Source organism: Gopherus evgoodei, chromosome 12 (assembly GCF_007399415.2).
Source record: "Gopherus evgoodei ecotype Sinaloan lineage chromosome 12, rGopEvg1_v1.p, whole genome shotgun sequence".
In the NCBI taxonomy this organism is placed as follows: domain Eukaryota; kingdom Metazoa; phylum Chordata; order Testudines; family Testudinidae; genus Gopherus; species Gopherus evgoodei.
Window position 1 is genome coordinate 6,663,841 of NC_044333.1, and position 18,600 is coordinate 6,682,440.

The 18,600-nt window shown below is 49.7% G+C and overlaps 1 protein-coding gene across 1 annotated transcript; it reads right to left on the reverse strand.

Annotated features, from left to right (window-relative positions):
* Positions 1–336: 336 nt before the first annotated feature.
* CCDC113 (coiled-coil domain containing 113) lies at positions 337–17,911 on the reverse strand. The gene is made up of 9 exons (XM_030582261.1): positions 17,814–17,911; positions 15,552–15,678; positions 13,337–13,498; positions 10,324–10,479; positions 9,665–9,745; positions 8,880–9,035; positions 5,920–6,027; positions 4,301–4,456; positions 337–437 (listed from the first exon to the last, which is right to left on the reverse strand). Exons 1-9 carry the CDS (start codon positions 17,909–17,911, stop codon positions 345–347), a joined length of 1,137 nt encoding a protein of 378 aa, XP_030438121.1. The 3' UTR covers positions 337–344.
* Between the last annotated feature and the right edge of the window lie 689 nt (positions 17,912–18,600).

Below are 18,600 nucleotides of genomic sequence, written 5' to 3' on the forward strand. Positions count from 1 at the left end.
AAAACTCTCCTGATTCCTTTTGTCTCAAGGGCCAGTCCAAAGAGGACAGTGCCTGTAAACATGTCCAGATACAATCGCCAGAGAGGAACTGATCAGATGTAGTTGAGAAGGAAGGGACGCTCAGGAGCCCCACAAAGAACCCAGGTGCCAGAGCCCACTGGATGCTCCAGCCTCTCCGACAAACGGGACTGGACAAACTAGAGGAGTCCTAACCCAGGCGGTTTTGATTTCTTTATCAGTTGGGCTGAAATGGTTCCCTCCAGGCCAAGCTGCAGTAGAAAGTGTTCTGCATTCCCCCAGTCCATAGCTTCATTTTTCATGTGGCTGGCTCCCAGCCACATCTCTCATTGGCCACCTTGCAGGGGGAGACAAAGCTGTAGCTGGTTACTGGCCACCTTGACCTTGTTCCAAGCTCTGCGGTAGCTCTGCAAGGACATCTGCAGAAATAAAAATGGAGAAATAGGAAGCCAATGGCAAACTGCCATGGAGTATACTATAAACCCAGGGGATTTGAGTAGGTACTGACTCCCAAGGCTTTCCTTTGAACACTATATAGAAAGCAGTGAGATTCCCCCATAGCTGTTTATACTGGGATCTGAACCTCAGGACTCTGAACCTGAATAACACTGAACTTTGGGGAATGCTGGATTCAGCTCCCAGGGTGGATCTGACCCTTAATATTATTGGTATTATCCTAGTGTCTCGGAGCCCCATCCTGAACCAGGAACCAATGGTGCCAGGCGCTGTACAACACACAGAACAAAAAGCTAGTCCCTGCCCCAAAGACCCTACAATCTAAGTATGCAACATAGGGCCATCTCCCTGCGTTAGTGAACGGGGGGGAGATTGTTCCATGAACATAAGAGATTACTAGGGACCTGCCCTGGTTTCATCACACTACTGCATATCTGAATTCACTAGCTGTGGGGCAGGGGTTGTGTTTCAATACAGAGAACTTCCCACTAGGCACTAAAAGGTTCCCCTTTATTGTTGTTATGCTCATTGCGTAACAGGGCATGATCTAAGGCAGGGGTAGGCAACCTATGGCATGCATGCTTCAGTTTCTTCATCAGTAAAGTGGGCTATGAGGCTGGCAGACCAGGTAGCAACTCCTGCCAAGGCCCAGGGCCTCACTGAACACGGACAAATGCATAGCTAAAAACCAGTCTGGTTAGTATAGTTCAAACTGATGTCAGTGTTAGACTTTCTGGAATGCTTGTAGGATGCTGCATGTATTAATCCAACTTACAATATCTGTCTCCCATGGTATAAAGTTATATCGAGTGTTTGCATTGTAACCCTCTGCAATTGTGTAACTCACCAGATAGGGAGAGAAGCATTAATTAAGGTAAAAATGCTCGTCCTGCACACAAGATGGCCCACTGAAGACAAATGAGGCATTGTGTAGCACCAGAGGACAGGTTTCAGGGGGCAGCCGTGTTAGTCTGCATCAGCAAAACCAAGGAAGAGTCCTTGGGGCACCTTAGAGACTAACACATTTATTTGGGCAAGATGTCAAGTGTTGGGAATGGGCCACATCCACTGTAAATGAATTGGCCTCGTTAGCACTGACCCCTGCCCCCCCTCCCTTGGTAAGGCAACTCCCATCTTTTCCTGTGCTGTGTAGTTACACCTCCCTACTGCATGTTCCACTCCAGGCATCTGATGAAGTGGGTTCTCGCCCACAAAAGCTTATGCCCAAATAAATGTGTTAGTCTCTAAGGTGCCACAAAGACTCCTCGTTGTTTTCATCAAAGGACAGAGACCTTGTTGATTGCATTCCTCACTCCCTCCAGGAAGCAGAGGCCTATACATGAACTCATCCCACCAGCTTGGATTCTGGAGGGAAGGGGATAAAAATCCCTGGCAAGGAGGAACCAGGTCTCTTTATATTGTCTGGACTCTGAGAGGCAAAACATAAGCAAGAGATCGCCGTGCTGCTTCGCATGGGTCAGCCCTAAAGGACATAGAGAGCTGCTTATTATAGAAGCTCACATTACCGTTTAAAATCTAAGACTGTGTGTGCTTCCTGCTTTAACCTTGTTGTCAATAACTCTCATTTATTTTCTTAGTTAATAAATCTTTAGTTAGTTAATAACAGGATTGGCTACAGGCATTGTCTTTGCGTTGAGATCTGAGTACAATTGGCCTGGGATACGTACAACCTGAATATTGTTGGGATTTTTGGTGGAAAGTGACTGCGACACTGTATGGAATATGGGAAGAGTCCTGTGGCACCTTATAGACTAACAGACGTTTTGGAGCATGAGCTTTCGTGGGTGAATACCCACTTCATCAGATGCATGTCATGCATCTGACGAAGTGGGTATTCACCCACGAAAGCTCATGCTCCAAAACATCTGTTAGTCTATAAGGTGCCACAGGACTCTTTGCTGCTTTTACAGATCCAGACTAACACGGCTACCCCTCTGATACTGGAATATGGGAGACACTTTATGATATTTTGGATGCCAATATTGTAAAATTGCAATGAACTGTGCCAGATATGACGTGTGAGGCATCTGCAAAAATGTTACAATTTGCCAAGTATGATGATCTTGTTTATATGTTTGTATCTCCTTTGTACTATGCGTTATAGATATGTAGGGTATAGCTGTATTTCCAAGCTTTTGCTGTGTTTCTGGGTGACACTCCCAGACCGATTGGCATCTGCACTGCCTAGCCTGCTTGATGGCCCATCAAGGGACTTCAGTTGAAAGGAACCAGGGAAGACACCTTATGAGTGAGCAGCAAAGCCTGTGGACAGAGAAGGCTAAGGCTTCCATGCCATGTGCTGGGCAGTTTCTGTTTGGAACAAAGGAAATACAAGCCACATGGCAAAAGACTATAAAAGGCAACTGCATCATCTCCATTTTGTCTTCATTCCTGCTTCTTACCTCTGGAGGAACTTTGCTACAAACTGAAGCTCTGAACAAAGGACTGAATATACCGTAGCTGTGGATGTGTTCCAGATGGACTTTTAAGCCAGCAAACTCACCAAGAACCGATATATGGACCCTGAAGTCTATGTATGTGTGTGACTGCTTTACTATTTAACATCTCTCTTCTTGTTCTTTCTTTTCTCTTTATAATAAACCTTTCGTTTTAGATACTAAAGGATTGGCAGGCAGTGTGGGATTTAGGGTAAGATCCAACTTAATATTGACTGGCAATGTGGCTGGCCCTCTGGGGTCAGAAGAACATTTTGTATAGTGAGAAGAGTTTTTAAAGAACTCCTCACCTTGCTGCACCTAGGTGCTGACTGAGAGCCAGAGAACTGGAATGCAAGAAAGGGGGCTGTATGATTTCTTTTTTTGCTTCTTGATAACTTATGTGGGGGATCAGGAGCACGGTTTGTGACTGGTTGGGGAGTTTAACATCAGTGTCACCTACCAGTCTCGGGAGGATCCACTCTCCTCTTTGCAGCCTGCCCTGACCTTGACATTCCCAGTGAGGCCTGCCCCAGGAACCCAAGTGACAGTGACTATCTATCACATAATCCAGTTTCCCTGGGTGGCAAGATTAACTGGAATGCCCAAGGCAACTGTCAGTGACTCCATGGTAAGGCTGTTCCAGTGCTTTTGCAGTTCACACTTGTTACTAGGTTGGTGAAATCTAATTATAGACTATACCACAATTTGGGGTGTCTCTGCCCTGCTTTTTGACCATCTGCCCTGAGGTTAGTGCTCCCAGTCATCAGCTGCTCCAGCCGGCATGACACAGGGGTAGTGATTAGTCACTGATAATGAATGCTTGTAAAGTGCTTGAAGCGTGCTACCAAAGATGATCAGAAATCAGCTCCAAAACATTTTCAAACAGTCCCGAGCGAGTGTGGGTGTTTGAAAAGGCCCACACCGGTTACACGGGCAGAGGTGAGACATTTACGTTGCTGCTCTTCTGTATTTGATAGCTGTTAAAAAGGTCAGGATAATAACAACTGTTGATGCTTCCTATTAACTCACTAATAACCAGGTTCTGGCTTAAAACCCCTTGGGTTCCAGCCTCAGAGTTCAACTCTAAGACCCACTCTGCCTGCTGAATACATTCAATTCAACCTCTGACACGATCGCTGCTTTGTAAACAGGAAGCTCATTGAGTTCTTCAATTATACTGTAGTTAAAACCACAACTCAACTTGCCCACTCATGCTGCAAAGCAACAGACCCCTTCACCATAATCACATGAACGTGGGTGGGCACAGACAGGTGCCCTCTGAAGTTAAACCCCAGCTGTGTAGAGGGAAGGACACAGACACCATCTATGCTCAGCTACAGACTCCGGGAGTTCTTGTCTTACTGTACCTCGGCGATCTCCACCTTCCTCTCCCATATCTTAATGTTGTTTTCCAGGTCACAGATGGCCATCTTCTGATTGACATACTTCACCACTGGGGGCACTCTGTAATCTGAGAGCTGCTGCCGCAGCTGCTTATTCACACTCTCTGCTTTGGCTCGCTCCTGAGAGAGGAAAAGGATCCAAGGCAGGTAGATTAGGTGGGACATTGCTTTCTGCAAAGCAGCAATTTGGAAAAAAAAAGACACAAAAAAACCCCATCACCCTAAAACTGAAGGTCGAGCGATTAAGCTGTGCAGAATGCAGCTGCTATTAGCGTTTCGGTTTTCTGTCTGCCAGGGACACTCCGGAGCTGCTTGAACTCACTGGGCAACTCCCTGGAGCTACAGTCTGGGACAGTGGAGTGGCACAAAACACAGCCTGGGCCCTCCTTCGTGCCTTCCTTGGAGGGGGAAGGGCATTGCCTCTAAAAAGAGGAAGGATATTAAATGCAGGAAATTTTGCCGAAGCTGAGTGCCTGCAGTTAAAGTCCAAACTCCATCCTTCAGCACCTAAAGTGAGCATTGGTTTTCAGAGCACCACTAAATCCTACTGACTTCAATTGAGCCTGCAGGTACATAAGCATTCTGGTACCAGGGCACTTGCCCGCAGGTGCCTGAATGTAAATTTCACAGCATAACTTTAGGCACCCAGCTTCTAGTATTACAATTAAATATACTGTAATGAACTATTCCTTTGCTAATTACATATGTAAGACAATTTATGATATTATTATGATCATCTCTTATTTGTATGGGGTTGTGTCTAGGAGCCCTAATCGGAGATCATGCCCAGCACAAAAAGACAGTCTCTGCCTCAAAGAGCTTCCAAGCTAAGTATGTGGCCAAGTTAACACAGCTCTGAGATCTTCAGTCCTTCATCTCCTGGTTTTTGTGTTTTAAAGTCCCTCCCGACTGCCGCCGGAGTGAAAATGACTCCCATTGCTATGCCAGGGAAGGGCAGCTTACAAAGAGCTGTGGGGCCAGACTGTGTTCCCATCAGTATAACTCAAGAGTAACTCCGCTGAGGTCATCAGAGGGCTGGTCTACACTACAGAGGGAAATCGATCTTAGATACGCAACTTCAGCTACGTGAATAACGTAGCTGAAGTCGAATATCTAAGATCGGATTAGTCACCCATCCTCACCGTGCGGGATCAATGTCCGCCGCTCCCCCTGTCGATTCCGCAACTCCGTTGGGGTTGGTGGAGTTCCAGAATCGATATAAGTGCGCTCGGGGATCGATATATCGCATCTAGATGAGACGTGATATATCGATCCCCGAGCAATCGATTTTAACCTGCCGATACGGCGGGTAGTCTAGATGTAGCCAGAGTTACCCACAGTGCAAAACAAGCGTGTGATCGGAACGGGGGTGACTGACTTGAATGGAATTACTCCAGCCTTACGTCTGTGGAAGTGGGATCAAAATGTGCATGTAATTCAACATCAGCCTCACTTACTAGTCTATGCAATAATCCAGTGTTAGAAAATCTTAAAAGAAATGGTCTCACAACATGAAATTTCTGGATTTAAAAACCAAGTAAACCCACAATCCCTGTATGGATTGTTTCTGATGTTCCTACTACCTCCTCCACCAGAATGGTTTCCCTTTCCATCTTCTCCAGCACCTCCTTCCTCTGGGAGATATCTTTCATCAGGCGGGCGGATGCTGCGGTGGCGTTCTGCAGCTTTCTCTGAAACAGCACAATGCGGTAAAGTCAGCGAGCCCAAAGGAGGGCAACGGCTCATCAGTGACCACGGAAGGCTGGAGTCCCTTGATGCAACACCGAGGCTCTCGTCAAGCTTTATCTCGGGCTGGCCTTCTGGGACTCCACTCCCTACTGCCAGTTCATCACAGAATGCATCGATCAACGTGGCATCTCATTTCTGAGTTTCCCTTGTAGATGGCAGCCTCAGGATCTAGCCTTTGTTTAACACATTCTAGCACAATGTTACTTGGTAGCCATCAAGGAGCGGTGGGGCCTGTGTCCTAACACTGTGAGAGGTGGAGCTGCTGCTGCAGCCCAACGTTTCTTACTCCAGGAAAAAGGAAAAGGAAAAATCTTCCCCCTGGCCTTTCCCAGTGTGGTTTAACAATAACTCGGAGGAAGATTTCCAAAGGAGTAAAGCATCCAGAGCCATTGACTGTCAGGGCTTGTCTACATCACAAAGTTGCAGCGCTGGTGAGGGGATTACAGCGCTGCAACTTAGGAGGTGTACACATCTGCAGGGCATCACCAGCGCTGCAACTCCCTGTTTGCAGCGCTGGCTGTACTCCCGTTTTGTCTCGGGTGTAGAGGATCCAGCGCTGGTGATCCAGCGCTGGTAATCAAGTGTAGACACTTACCAGCGCTTTTCTTGACCTCCGTGGAATAAGCAGGTATCCCAGCATACCTGAGGAAGCCTCTGGTAATCAAGCTGGTCTCCTTCCCCGGTTTGCTCTCGCGTTCCCCGAACAAGCAGGTCTCCTTCCCTGCGGTTTGCAGGGTGGTTCGGGGAACGCGAGAGCAAACCGCGGCGAAGCTGGTCTCCTTCCCCGGTTTGCTCTCGTGTTCCCCGAACAAGCAGGTCTCCTTCCCTGCGGTTTGCAGGGTGGTTCGGGGAACGCGAGAGCAAACCGCGGCAAAGCTGGTCTCCTTCTCCGGTTTGCTCTCGCGTTCCCCGAACCTCCGTGCAAGCAGGTCTCCTTCCCTGCGGTTTGCAGAGTGGTTCGGGGAATGCGAGAGCAAACCGCGGCAAAGCTGGTCTCCTTCCCCGGTTTGCTCTCGCGTTCCCCGAACCCCCCTTGAAGCCGCCCAACAGCGCTGCAGTATGGCCACATCTAACACCACTTGCAGCGCTGGTTGCTGTAAGTATGGCCACTCTGCAGCGTTGGCCCTATACAGCTGTACTAATACAGCTGTAACAACCAGCACTGCAAAATTTTAGATGTAGACATACCCTCAGTGGGAGTTGCACATGCCTGTGAAAATCTCCCCCTTGGTTTATAAGGTAGCCATACCCAGGGATCCTAAAATATGCAATGGACTGACAAGCTTTTCATTTTTCCTCCCACAGAGGTGCAGCCAGCTCTGGGGTGGAATGCAGTAACCCTGCTGCAGGCAGGAGTGGAGGGGAAGCGAAAAGTGCACTAGAAATGCCTAAGGTGTTGTTTTGCTCAGGATACTATGCCCAATATCCCAACTCTTGCAAAAACTGCCACGGGATGAACCTTTAATGACCACATCCCTCTTTTTTATATTACAGCTGAGAGACAGAATCTGCGGCAGCACAGTGCCCCAACGTTAGTACTGACTCAGAGGGGAGGATTCCACCTAATGAGTCACCTCCACCACCTGCAGCAGCACCTGCAGTTTTCTTGAAGATCATCCGTCCAAGGACTAGGTAGTCTTAACCCTGCGTAACTGACGAGATCACAGCAGTAAGGATACACAAAAGTCTCTAGGTAGGTCAGTGCTAAGGTTACTGCTTACTGCCTTGTGGGACAAAATAACCACACTGCAATGTTTGCAGCTTTGCACCAACACATGTGGATACAGGGCTGTACCTAGACATTTTGGTGCCCTATGCAGTCCCCCCCAGCACAGGGGGGGGGGCCTGGCCCCCGGCCTCTGCGGGGGGGCAGAAGCAGGCTTGGGGGACGGGAGGAAACTGCCCCCCCAACACAAGCCGGCGGAGCAGGTTGGGACCAGGCCTCTCCACTTTCTGCAGCCTGGTGATTGCAGGGTGGGCCTGACCCTGCACTCACTGGGTGGTGGGAAGTGGAGTGACCTGATCCCAGCCCCTGCCCCCTCCACTCTGCTTTCCTGGCTCCCAGCCTTGGGACTTGGGGGCAAGAGGGAACCGTCCCCCAGCACTTACTGGTGGGGTAGCTGGGAGCCGGTGGGGCCGAGCGGAGTTGGCTAGGGCCAGGTCACTCCACTTCTCACCCCCCGGTGAGTGCAGGGCCGACCCCTGATGCAGTCCCCCAGGATGCAGTTCAGGGGAAGGGGTGGAGTGGGGGCAGAGCTGGGGCAGAGCAGGGACCGGAGCTTTGGGGAAGAGGCAGAGCAGGGGCGAGGGCGAGCCGTGCGGGTGATCGGGCCAGCCTCAGGAGCAGCATGCAGCTGTATAAGGCACCAGGAAATTTGGGGCAATTTGGTGCCCCAAATTTCCTAGTGTCCTATGCAGCTGCAAAGTTTGTGTATGGGTAAGGACGGCCCTGTGTGGATGCCACAAAACACACATCAGGAGGATGTATCAGAACACACCCTAGCAGCCACAGCGAATGTAAGGATCTTTGTAGGCAGGCAAATCCATCAACAAAGAAATGGTTCCAAAAATTCCAGGGCAGGTGCCAACTCCCAGCCCCCAACTGCTGGAATGTATATTGCAGGCAAGCCAGGTAGCTGTTAAGCAGGAATAAAAATGCCTCTGATTGAAAGAGATGGCCTGGAAATAGAGTGTGTGTGTGAGAGAGGGACAGTGTTAAGCATCCCCCCCACCCGCCTTACCCTGCAGGAGATAAAGAGAAAAAGGAAATGCAGGTGCCATGGGCTTGACTCACTTTGTAGGAATTGAGGATTTGAAGAGTGTTTCCCGCTGTCAGTTTTAGCTGTAGCAGATCCTGGTTCCTCTCATCAATCTTCTCCAAAAACTGAGCATTCTCAATCTTCAGCTGCTGGAAATCAACCTCATGGAGTGCCTCGCCCATCTCTTCCTTCTGTAAGCCAGCAAAGACACAGGCTGATGATCACGGAGCTGAGGCTAAATGCCACATAATAGGGCTTTGCTCTGTGGGGATAGCAAGTGGGGGGGCCCTGAAGGATGGAATCCTCAACCCAACCTGGCCAGGCTGCTAACGCAGGGAATGAGGAGGAGTAGTGGACATAACCTGCTGCTTCCTTCTTAATCTGGGTTTCCATTCAGTGGGTCGATGCAGTGCCTGACCCCAGCACCACTGGCTATTCTCCTGCGACAGCCACACTACCCCTTCCATGAGGAGCTGCAAAAATCCACTCAAGATCTTCTCCATAGCACAGAAAGGCTGCAAATCCCCACTCTGCAGGAACTCTGCACAACCTTCTCACAGGTATTAAGCTGCTTTGGGGCCTGCCTCGAACATACCAGGTGCTCTAGGTTGGGGCTTTTTCTTAATAAACTCAGAGATTACTACAATCTCAGCCAGTCACAGGAATTAAGATTAGAAACAGAGAAAATACACAGAAACATTATACCCCCTTGTCCAAGTGAGCCCCTGAAATCTCCCTGCCTGCTTGCAGCAAGCTGCCATTGGCCCCTTTCATTTTCAAAGGGCTGCAGATTCCCTGTTTCTCTTCAGTCTTTACACACCTGCTTGAGCTGCAGCTGCAACTTTTTCTTCTGCACTTTGAGAGAATCATTTTTCAAACGCAATTTTTCTTTCATTGCATCCTGAAAAAGACACCAGGATATACTGTCATGGACATGGCTCTCTCTCCGTCATTGATACGGGGGGGCCCAAAGTGAGAGAGCCCCCGGGCTCCACTTCTTATTGTGACACTCCCGTTCTTCCAAGCCACGGTGTAACTTTCATGACACTTCATCAGTGGCCAGAAAAGGAGGGGAGGCAGCACCCCCAGGAGGCTGTCGTTCACGGCCCTCTATATAAATCAATCAATAAGAAATGCTCTGACAGTAACCGGGAGAGCACTCTGCCTCAAATCCCACATGCATCAGTTGTGTAACTCCTCCAACCTCCACTAGGGTGTGCATAGGTGAGCTATGCAATCATTCACGTACCAAATCTCCTGTGTCATAGCTGGACATGTCATTGGTGAATCCCCACGCTGGCTTCTAATGCACTATTGTAACAGTGAATTGCAAGGTAATGGGAGATATCCAAACAGACTTGCCAAGGCAGGTCTACGTATGGCCCCAAACGTGGGAGAGATTATTCATGGATCAGGATTTTGTCTAAACTATTTAGCCTGGTATATAATAAATGTATAAATATACAACTCTGAACTGACCCTGTCGTGGTTCTTCTCCTCAAGATATCTCAGCACCTTTTCAGAAGCTATGACACTCCCTTTCTTCTTGGATATCGTTTGGATAATGTCTTTGTTAAAGTTGCATGTGGCTTTCTTAATATCAGCCCACCGAATATCTGCTTCTTCCATGACAGCCTGTAGAATCAAAGTCACATTATAATAAAGAGATGTCATCTCCCATTCATTTTTTGGACCTCAGGGTGGAGAACAACATATAGGAACAGTGGGACAAGTTCTCTGTTGACATGAATCCATTGACGTCAGTGAATTTTGCCCTATTTGCCCTGTGGCAGTGATGTTTTGGTAATAATATCAATCTCTCATTCATTGAAGAACAAGAAAAGCAAAACATCTACCGTACTTGAGTTTCAGGGTTAATCAGTTCTGCCTGACTTGCAAATATCTCCAGATCTACCAAGTCTGAAGGAATGGTTGTGTTCAAAACGCCGTTTTTGATTAGAACATATGAATGTTCAGGATGATACAAAAACAATGAGAAGTCCTAGGCTGTGTATTTACACCTCCCTACTGTATGTTCCACTCCATGTATCCGATAAAGTGGGTTTTAGCCCATGGAAGTTTATGCCCAAATAAATTTGTTAGTCTCTAAGGTGCCACAAGGACTCCTCTTTGTTTTTGCTGATATAGCTACCACCACTCTGAAACCTGTCAGGATGATACAGTTAGGTTCTAACCATTCAGCTTAATCAAAGGGCTTCTATTTCACTCTCCCAACACAGAAGTGGGTGGGATGAAAGAAAAGAAAGATGCCTTTATAGTGTAGAACAGGGGTTGACAACCTTTCAGAAGTTGTGTGCTGAGTCTTCATTTATTCACTCTAATGTAAGGTTTCGCGTGCCAGTAATGTTTTTAGAAGGTCTCTTTCTATAAGTCTATAATATATAACTAAACTATTGTTGTATGTAAAGTAAATAAGGTTTTAAAAATGTTTAAGAAGCTTCATTTAAAATTAAATTAAAATTCAGAGCCCCCTGGACCGATAGCCAGGACCTGGGCAGTGTGAGTGCCACTGAAAATCAGCTCGCATGCTGCCTTCGGCACCTGTGCCATAGGTTGCCTACCCCTGGTGTAGAAGAAGCCCTTCCAAATTGATCTGTGTTGATGTTCTGGATTAGGATCCAGGCAGCACTGCCATTTAAAGACCTTTTTGTAATTTTTAGGGACCTCAAAAAACAAACCCTTATTGGGTGAAGGGGCACATGGATCAGCAGATCTGACACTTGCAGCATTGTATCAAGCAAACCTGCCTACTCAGTTAAGCAAAGGTGATTCTTTAAAATCCTAACGTTTCCTCCCCTGAACTATGAGGTGTGGCAAGTAAGCAACTCCTGGCATAGATTGTGAGATGAATCTCAGCCATGCCAGTGTAAAAATCAGAGTATCTTCATTCAGGGGCAGCTCTAGCTTTTTAGCTGCCCCAAGCACATGTGAAAGTAGAATTAATTATATTGTAAAAATAAGAATGGATTAAAGAAATAAAGCAGAAATAAATGTTGAAACGTGTGTCAGGAAAAGAAACATTACGGCATAAACAATGAGCCCACTTAAGCTAATGGTGAAACATTAACCGGAGATTGGTAAAAGTTAGTAAGGAAATTAACTATGCATGTCTAGCCCAGGTAAACTTATCAGATTCTGCTTCCTTTGTTATCTTGTTAAGTTCGGGCCCTTTTATCTGTATAAATAAGATAATTTGTGTCTTGCATGATGCTCACATTATCTGGATGTTATTAGCAGAGCGCTGTGCTAATAAAACAGACTGGTCTGACAAACTGCAAGTCCTAAGTCTAACTTTGACACACGGCAATCAGGCTGCCTTCAGCAGCTTTCCTGCGGGAGGTCCCCAGTCCAACGACTTTGACGTACCCACCACCGAATTGCTGCCGAATCTGCGGGACCGGCAGACCTCCCGCAGGCGTGCCACTGAAGGTGGCCTGACTGCTGCCCTCGCAGGGATTGGCAGGGCGCCCCCCTCGCCCCCCGGCTTGCCGCCCCAGGCATGCGCTTGGAGCGCTGGTGCCTGGACCCACCGCTGTCTCCATTGATTTAAGTGGTGTTATTCTGGTATCATCAGTGCGAGATCAAAATTCTGGCCTTTTATCACTAGTGAGGCACAAGAGCCCTTCTCCCCCTGAACCTGGCCCTCAGATTTGGGCAAGTCTGTGACACTGAAGTTAGGAAAAAACACTGGGTAACATTTGTAAACAGGGTAAAACTGACAGAGTCCTTGAGACAACATATGGAATCCCAGGGTGCCATTTTTAGAGCAGGACCAGCCTTTCAGAGTTCTCGGGACAGCTGCTTTAAAGCAGCAGCCCTGCACCTCCTGTCGCCTCCCAAGAAGTTGCTATTGCCCAGTAGCTCTAGGCTCACAGAGGAGTTATCACAGCATTTAGCAGCACACATGCTACATGCTGGCATGATAACATTCCAGCCCCTTTGTTCTTTGTGCAGCATAAAGAAGCTGATATGCAAACTGGATGGGTAGTAACACAATGGAATGCCACCATGACAAATGATCTAACGGAGGCATAAGGCAAGTGTTTGGTGCTCCTGTAGTTTTTGTCCTTATCAAGGATCATAAACACCCTGAGCAGCTGTTGCTACACCGAGAATCTGTCTTAGTTCATTTACCAGCTCTTGCATCATAGAATCATAGAATATTAGGGTTGGAAGGGACCTCAGGAGGTATCTAGTCCAACCCCCTGCTCAAAGCAGGACCAATCCTCAACTTGCATCCTCCAAGGCAGTCAAAGAAAAAAACCTAAAGCTAAATAAATCATACTAACCTTCCTCTCTGGGTTAGCAATTTATAGCCATCTAAGAGAAATTAACACATTTCTCTAGCAAATTATCTTCTTCAGAGGAACTACCCTTTCTTCACAACATAAGGGCTATGAGGCTAAAAAGAGGTAGGACAAATGAAGTTACTAACTACACCAGAGATTCTACAGCTCATGGAAAGCTGTACCTGGTAGTTTTGTATAATCCGTTCAGAATCCCCCTTGGTCTGCTGAATTTCTTCCTTCGTCTCATCCAGCTCCCGCTGTGCTAGATCATTCTTCTGCTCCACTGTCAGGCCTATAAAACGATCTGCTGCAGCGCGGGATTTAGATTTACGTCTGGTACGTGTCTGCAGTCCGGAGAAACAAAGGACTGAAGCAGCAAGTAGACAGCGACAGGACCCATTCAAAGTGGTCACCATTAAAAAGTCAGTGTTTGCCAGTGGTTACCGTATTCTCCTTATGCTTAGAATAGCAAATAACCACAGTGACTGTGAGGGATCTGTAGACACATGATGGGCCTGATTCTCATTTACACTTAGGGTATGTCTTCACTGCAGGCACTTCCCCATCTTGCTCCAACTCCCTTCCCATACACACACAAAACTCTCTCACCCAAGTTCGATGGTGCCTTCAACCTGGGCTAGTAGGCTAAAGTTTGAGGGAGGCTTTCACGTGAGCCAGCAATGCACCCACTTGGCAGTGATGATGAAAACTAAATCCCTCAGGTGCTGATACTCCTGCAATGTCTTCCCACAATTCCCCCTGGGTATCCAGAAGGACAGACAAGTTCTCCCCCCATTCACTGGGAAAGACTCACAGAGCAGCTCAGTGCACTGCAGCACACAGACACATGGGATGTGCTCCCAGAAGTCCCCGCAACATACATGTAGGTGCAGAACAAGTGAGGATCCAGTAACTCAAAACAGGGCTCTGCAGTGTGACTGCTCACACCTGGGCTACCCAGACCCAGGTGCCCACCATGGGTTAACTCTGCATTGAAGCCTGACCCACAGTGGCAGCATAAAGGGGCCTTAAAAAGGGTGTAAATTAGCAATGTAAAGTGACTTTTGAGTAAATGAGAATCAGGCTTGTAGACAGGGCCGCCCAGAGGATTCCGGGGGCCTGGCTCCAGTGGATCTCCTGCAGGCATGCCTGCGGAGGGTCCGCTGGTCCCACGGCTCCTGAATGGAAGGGCCCCCTGCCACCGAATTACCGCCGAAGACCGGGTTGCACTTCGGTAGCAGGTCCCGCTTTGGCGGTTATGCGATGGCGGGGGGTCCTTCCGCCCCGGAGCGGAAGGACTCCCCCGCCAGCGAAGACCGGGAGCGGAAGAAGTTCCGGGGCCCGGCCCCGCAAGAGTTTTCTGGGGCCCCCGAGCGAGTGAAGGACCCCGCTCCAGGGGCCCCGAAAAACTCTCATGGAGGAACCTGCAGAGCCCAGGGCCTGGGGCAAATTGCCCCTCTTGCCCTCCCCTCTGGGCGGCCCTGCTTGTAGATGGTTTAGTAGTGGTGTCCATCTGTACCCCTTTGGGGCTGTTCTGATTGCTATTTAAACTCCACTCCACCTGGGAAAGGGCTGCCAAAAAGGCTACCCCCGTCTCAGGTCGAGGCTTGGAGACAGCGCCATCTACCCCCAGGAGTGCCCATAGAGCTCCCACTCCTTGAGGCACTGCTGAGAAGGTGAAACTCAAACTCAGGGGCTGCCCAGCTCATGGATCACAGGTCACAGTGGCAAGTAAAGTGCTCGCTGGAGCACAGGAGGGAGAGTCTGGGAGAGGTGGGTCCTGTCAAAGATTTGATGTGTGGCCTCGGACAAGTCTCTTGATCTTGTTGTGCCTCGGTTTCCTGATTTGTGAAATGTGGATAAACCTCCCTTATAGAAATTCATTAGTGCTTATAAAGTACTTTCAGATCTCTGGCAGGTGCCGTGAAGGACAAAGTGTTATCGTATAAGAGAAAAGAATAGCGTCTCTGGGGTGAATGGGAAACTGAAAACTGGACTGGTCTTCAGACTGAATCCAGCTGCAGCAAGGGACAGTGCAAACCCTGATGCCTGCTAGATCAGCGGCATCTCACCTCAAGTATGTGGTTAATTTCCTTCTAGGACATCCGAGCACTGTGGCTGTACAGTAGAGAAGTTGCCTGGTAAACATCACTTTCCGGCTCCACTCACTTCTTTTCAAATATTCCAGGGTACATTTCAAACTGGGTGAGATGCAAAGGGAAACCCATTGGATGTGTTTATGGGTGAGTGGCCCCTTGAACCCCTTCTCACGCAAGCATTAAATGAGAATCTCAGCGAGAGGGAGGCGGCCGGATAGTCGGAGCCATGTTGACAGGCAGACCCAGAAATGCTGCATTGCAAACAAGAAGTAACTATCGCTGTAGCTCTGTACAGTACCTGCCCCAGGTCCAGCGAGGATCCGTGTATATCTGGCAACAAATGGCTGACCAGATCCTTTGGCTCCATCTTGTTGTAGTATTTTTCAAACATTTCTGTCTCGACTTTGAGAATGGAGAGGGCATGGCTGCAAGGAGGTGGAGGTTGGAATGAGCAAGCTCTGACTTTCAGGTATAAGAGACTAGAGGGCTTATAGTCAGTGTATGAAACCAGAGGGGAAACATAGGGCTCATAGCGGTGAAGATTTTAGGTGAGGCACCATAAACATCCATAGATGCACACAAATGACTTGCATGCATCTGACGAAGTGGGTATTCACCCACAAAAGCTCATGCTCCAATATGTCTGTTAATCTATAAGGTGCCACAGGACTCCTTGCTGCTTTTACAGATCCAGACTAACACAGTTACCCTTCTGAGACTTGACAAATTACTTGACTCTCTTCTTGATGCAACAGTGGGGTAAATGAAAGAATCAGGCCCATGCTCATTAAAGCCCCAATCCCGTTCAAACTGAAATCCATGGGAGATTTGCTATGGATGTCAATGGAAGCTCAGGCTGTAGGGGAAGGGGACTTTGAATGCACCCCTTCAAATCTTCTGCTGGGGCAGATCTTTCATATACAAGATCCCTGCTGGTAGTCCTGATCCCAGTAAGGCGTTCCCAGCTGGAACAAGCAGCACTCACTCTGGAGATGTCCCCAGCTGGTAAATCAGCAGTTGTGAGTGACACATAGGGTGACCAGATGTCCCTGTTTGATAGGGACAGTCCTGATATTTGGGAATTTTTCATATATAGGCACCTATTACCCCCCAACCCCATCACGATTTTTCACATTTTATATCTGGTCACCCTAGTGACACCCACAATCGGGATGTAGATAAAGTAACTGATCTTATTTTCTCATGTTTCTGATTGGGGCCGAGCCCAGAACATCCTTACAGAAGAATGCCACTGGGCTCCTGTCAATTATCAGAAAACCCACCAGACTTAAAAGCTTTCTGACTGCACACAAGGCTCACACCTTTCTGAGGGGGCTGTGCTGAGACCTCAGAATTAACCGCAAGTAACCCCCAATCCCCACGTGATCCATGACTTTTGTACAGCTCCACCCACCCATATCCCCGGTATATTTCCTCTTTATTATATTTGCTCCATCATTTTATTTCCAGAGACTGACAGATGGAATCATCTACTGGGAACTCATTATAAAGAGAAGAAAATGTTTAGCAGATGGTTCCTGAACAGTCTGGAACGATGGACTTTGCTCACAAATACACATAAGATGCCTCCTTTACTATCAAATACATCACGATGCTTTGCCCCTCATCACAGGGACAGGCACCAAAAGGCAGGGGGATGGAAGCAGCTTCAAGCCTTGCACTGATCTACATAGAAAACATAACCCCCAAACCCCTCTCTCATCAGGGCCAGAGGACATTAAACCTGAGCCAAGCCTGTGCTGATATGAATAGACTGAGGGGGAAGAGGAGCATGTTATAATCCAGCTTTCTTGTGTATAGAGGATGAGGTTTTCAAACAGCCCTGCATATAAGGGCCATAGGGAAGGTATTGCCTCAGCCTGTCCTGATTATAAAGACTGGGGGAGATTATATCTGAGTAGGAGTGTGCTCTGTGGAGTGGGAGTGTGCTGTGCCCAGCCCTCCTCCCCCCATGTGAGATTCGAGGCATAAGGTACTCCCCCCATGAGAGTGGGGGGTCCTGTGCCCAGGGCCCCATGTGGGATAGGGAGCATTTTGTATCCCCCTATGAGCGCTGGGGGGCGCTGTGCCCACCCCCCCGCCCGTGGGATAGGGAGCATTTTGTAGCCCCCGTGGGATAGGGAGCATTTTGTAGCCCCCATGAGAGCTGTAAAAGCAGCAAAGAATCCTGTGGCACCTTATAGACTAACAGACGTTTTGGAGCATGAGCTTTCGTGGGTGAATACCCACTTCCTCAGATGCATGTCATGGAAATATCCAGGGGCAGGTATATATATGTGTGCTAGCAAGCAAGCTAGAGATAACATGAGAGCTGGGGGGCGCTGTGCCCACTCCCGCCCCATGGGATAGGGAGCATTTTGTACCCCCTTATGAGAGCTGGGGGTAGCTGTATCCACCCCCCATGTGGGATTGGGGACATTATGGACCCCACACGATAGCGGGGGGGGGCGCTGTGTCCACCCCTCCCCCCGTGGGATAGGGAGCATTTTGTACCCCGCTATGAGAGCTGGGGGGCGCTGTGCCCAGCCCCGTCCCGTACCTGGTCTCCTGCACCAGGGCCTCGAGCTGGGGCAGGTGCAGGGCTGCGAGTTCCTGGGACTCTGCGGTGCGGACGCTCTCCGAGTCCTCGTCCGCCATCGCTCCCCGGGGTTACCATGGCAGCGGCGGCTCCGGGCTCCCCGCCCCGGCCGGCCTGGAGCCCGGCCCGGCCCGGCCCGCGCGGAACACTCGGCCCCGAGGCTGCCCGGCCTCTGGGCTTCTGGGTGTCCCGCTGCGCCCCGAGCCCGGCTGCCCCCCCTGGCCCAGCCTTGCGGCCCCCCCCCGCCCTGCTGCGCCCCCTGCCCCAGCCTTGCGCCCCCCCCCGCCCGGCTGCGCCCCCTGCCCCAGCCTTGCGGCCCCCCCCCGCCCTGCTGCGCCCCCTGCCCCAGCCTTGCTGCCCCCCGAGCCCTGCTTCCCTCTCCGCCCCCAGCGGCCGGCTGCTGGCCCCTGTGCCCTGCTGCTCCCATGTCCCCTAACTCTTCCCCCCCCAGCCCTGCTTCTCCCTGTGCTCCCCCGAGCCCTGCTGCCCCTGACCCCAGAGCCCTGCTTCTCCCTGTGCCCCCCCGAGCCCTGCTGACCCCTGACCCCAGAGCCCTGCTTCTCCCTGTGCCCCGCTGAGCCCTGCTGCCCCCTGACCCCAGAGCCCTGCTTCTCCCTGTGCCCCCCCGAGCCCTGCTGCCCCCTGACCCCAGAGCCCTGCTTATCCCTGTGCCCCCCGAGCCTGCTGCCCCCTGACCTCAGAGCCCTGCTTCTCCCTGTGCCCCCCCGAGCCCTGCTGACCCCTGACC

What these genes read in the sequence shown, in the direction of transcription:
- CCDC113 (XM_030582261.1), bottom strand. Translation starts at nt 17,911, where the DNA reads ATGGCGGACGAGGACTCGGAGAGCGTCCGCACCGCAGAGTCCCAGGAA. An exon ending in AGGAGAAGAACCACGACAGG is followed by an intron (nt 9,746 to 10,323) that starts GTCAGTTCAGAG and finishes TGTCTTTTTCAG; the next exon opens with GATGCAATGAAAGAAAAATT. An exon ending in AAATCCTCAATTCCTACAAA is followed by an intron (nt 6,028 to 8,879) that starts GTGAGTCAAGCC and finishes GTGCTGTTTCAG; the next exon opens with AGAAAGCTGCAGAACGCCAC.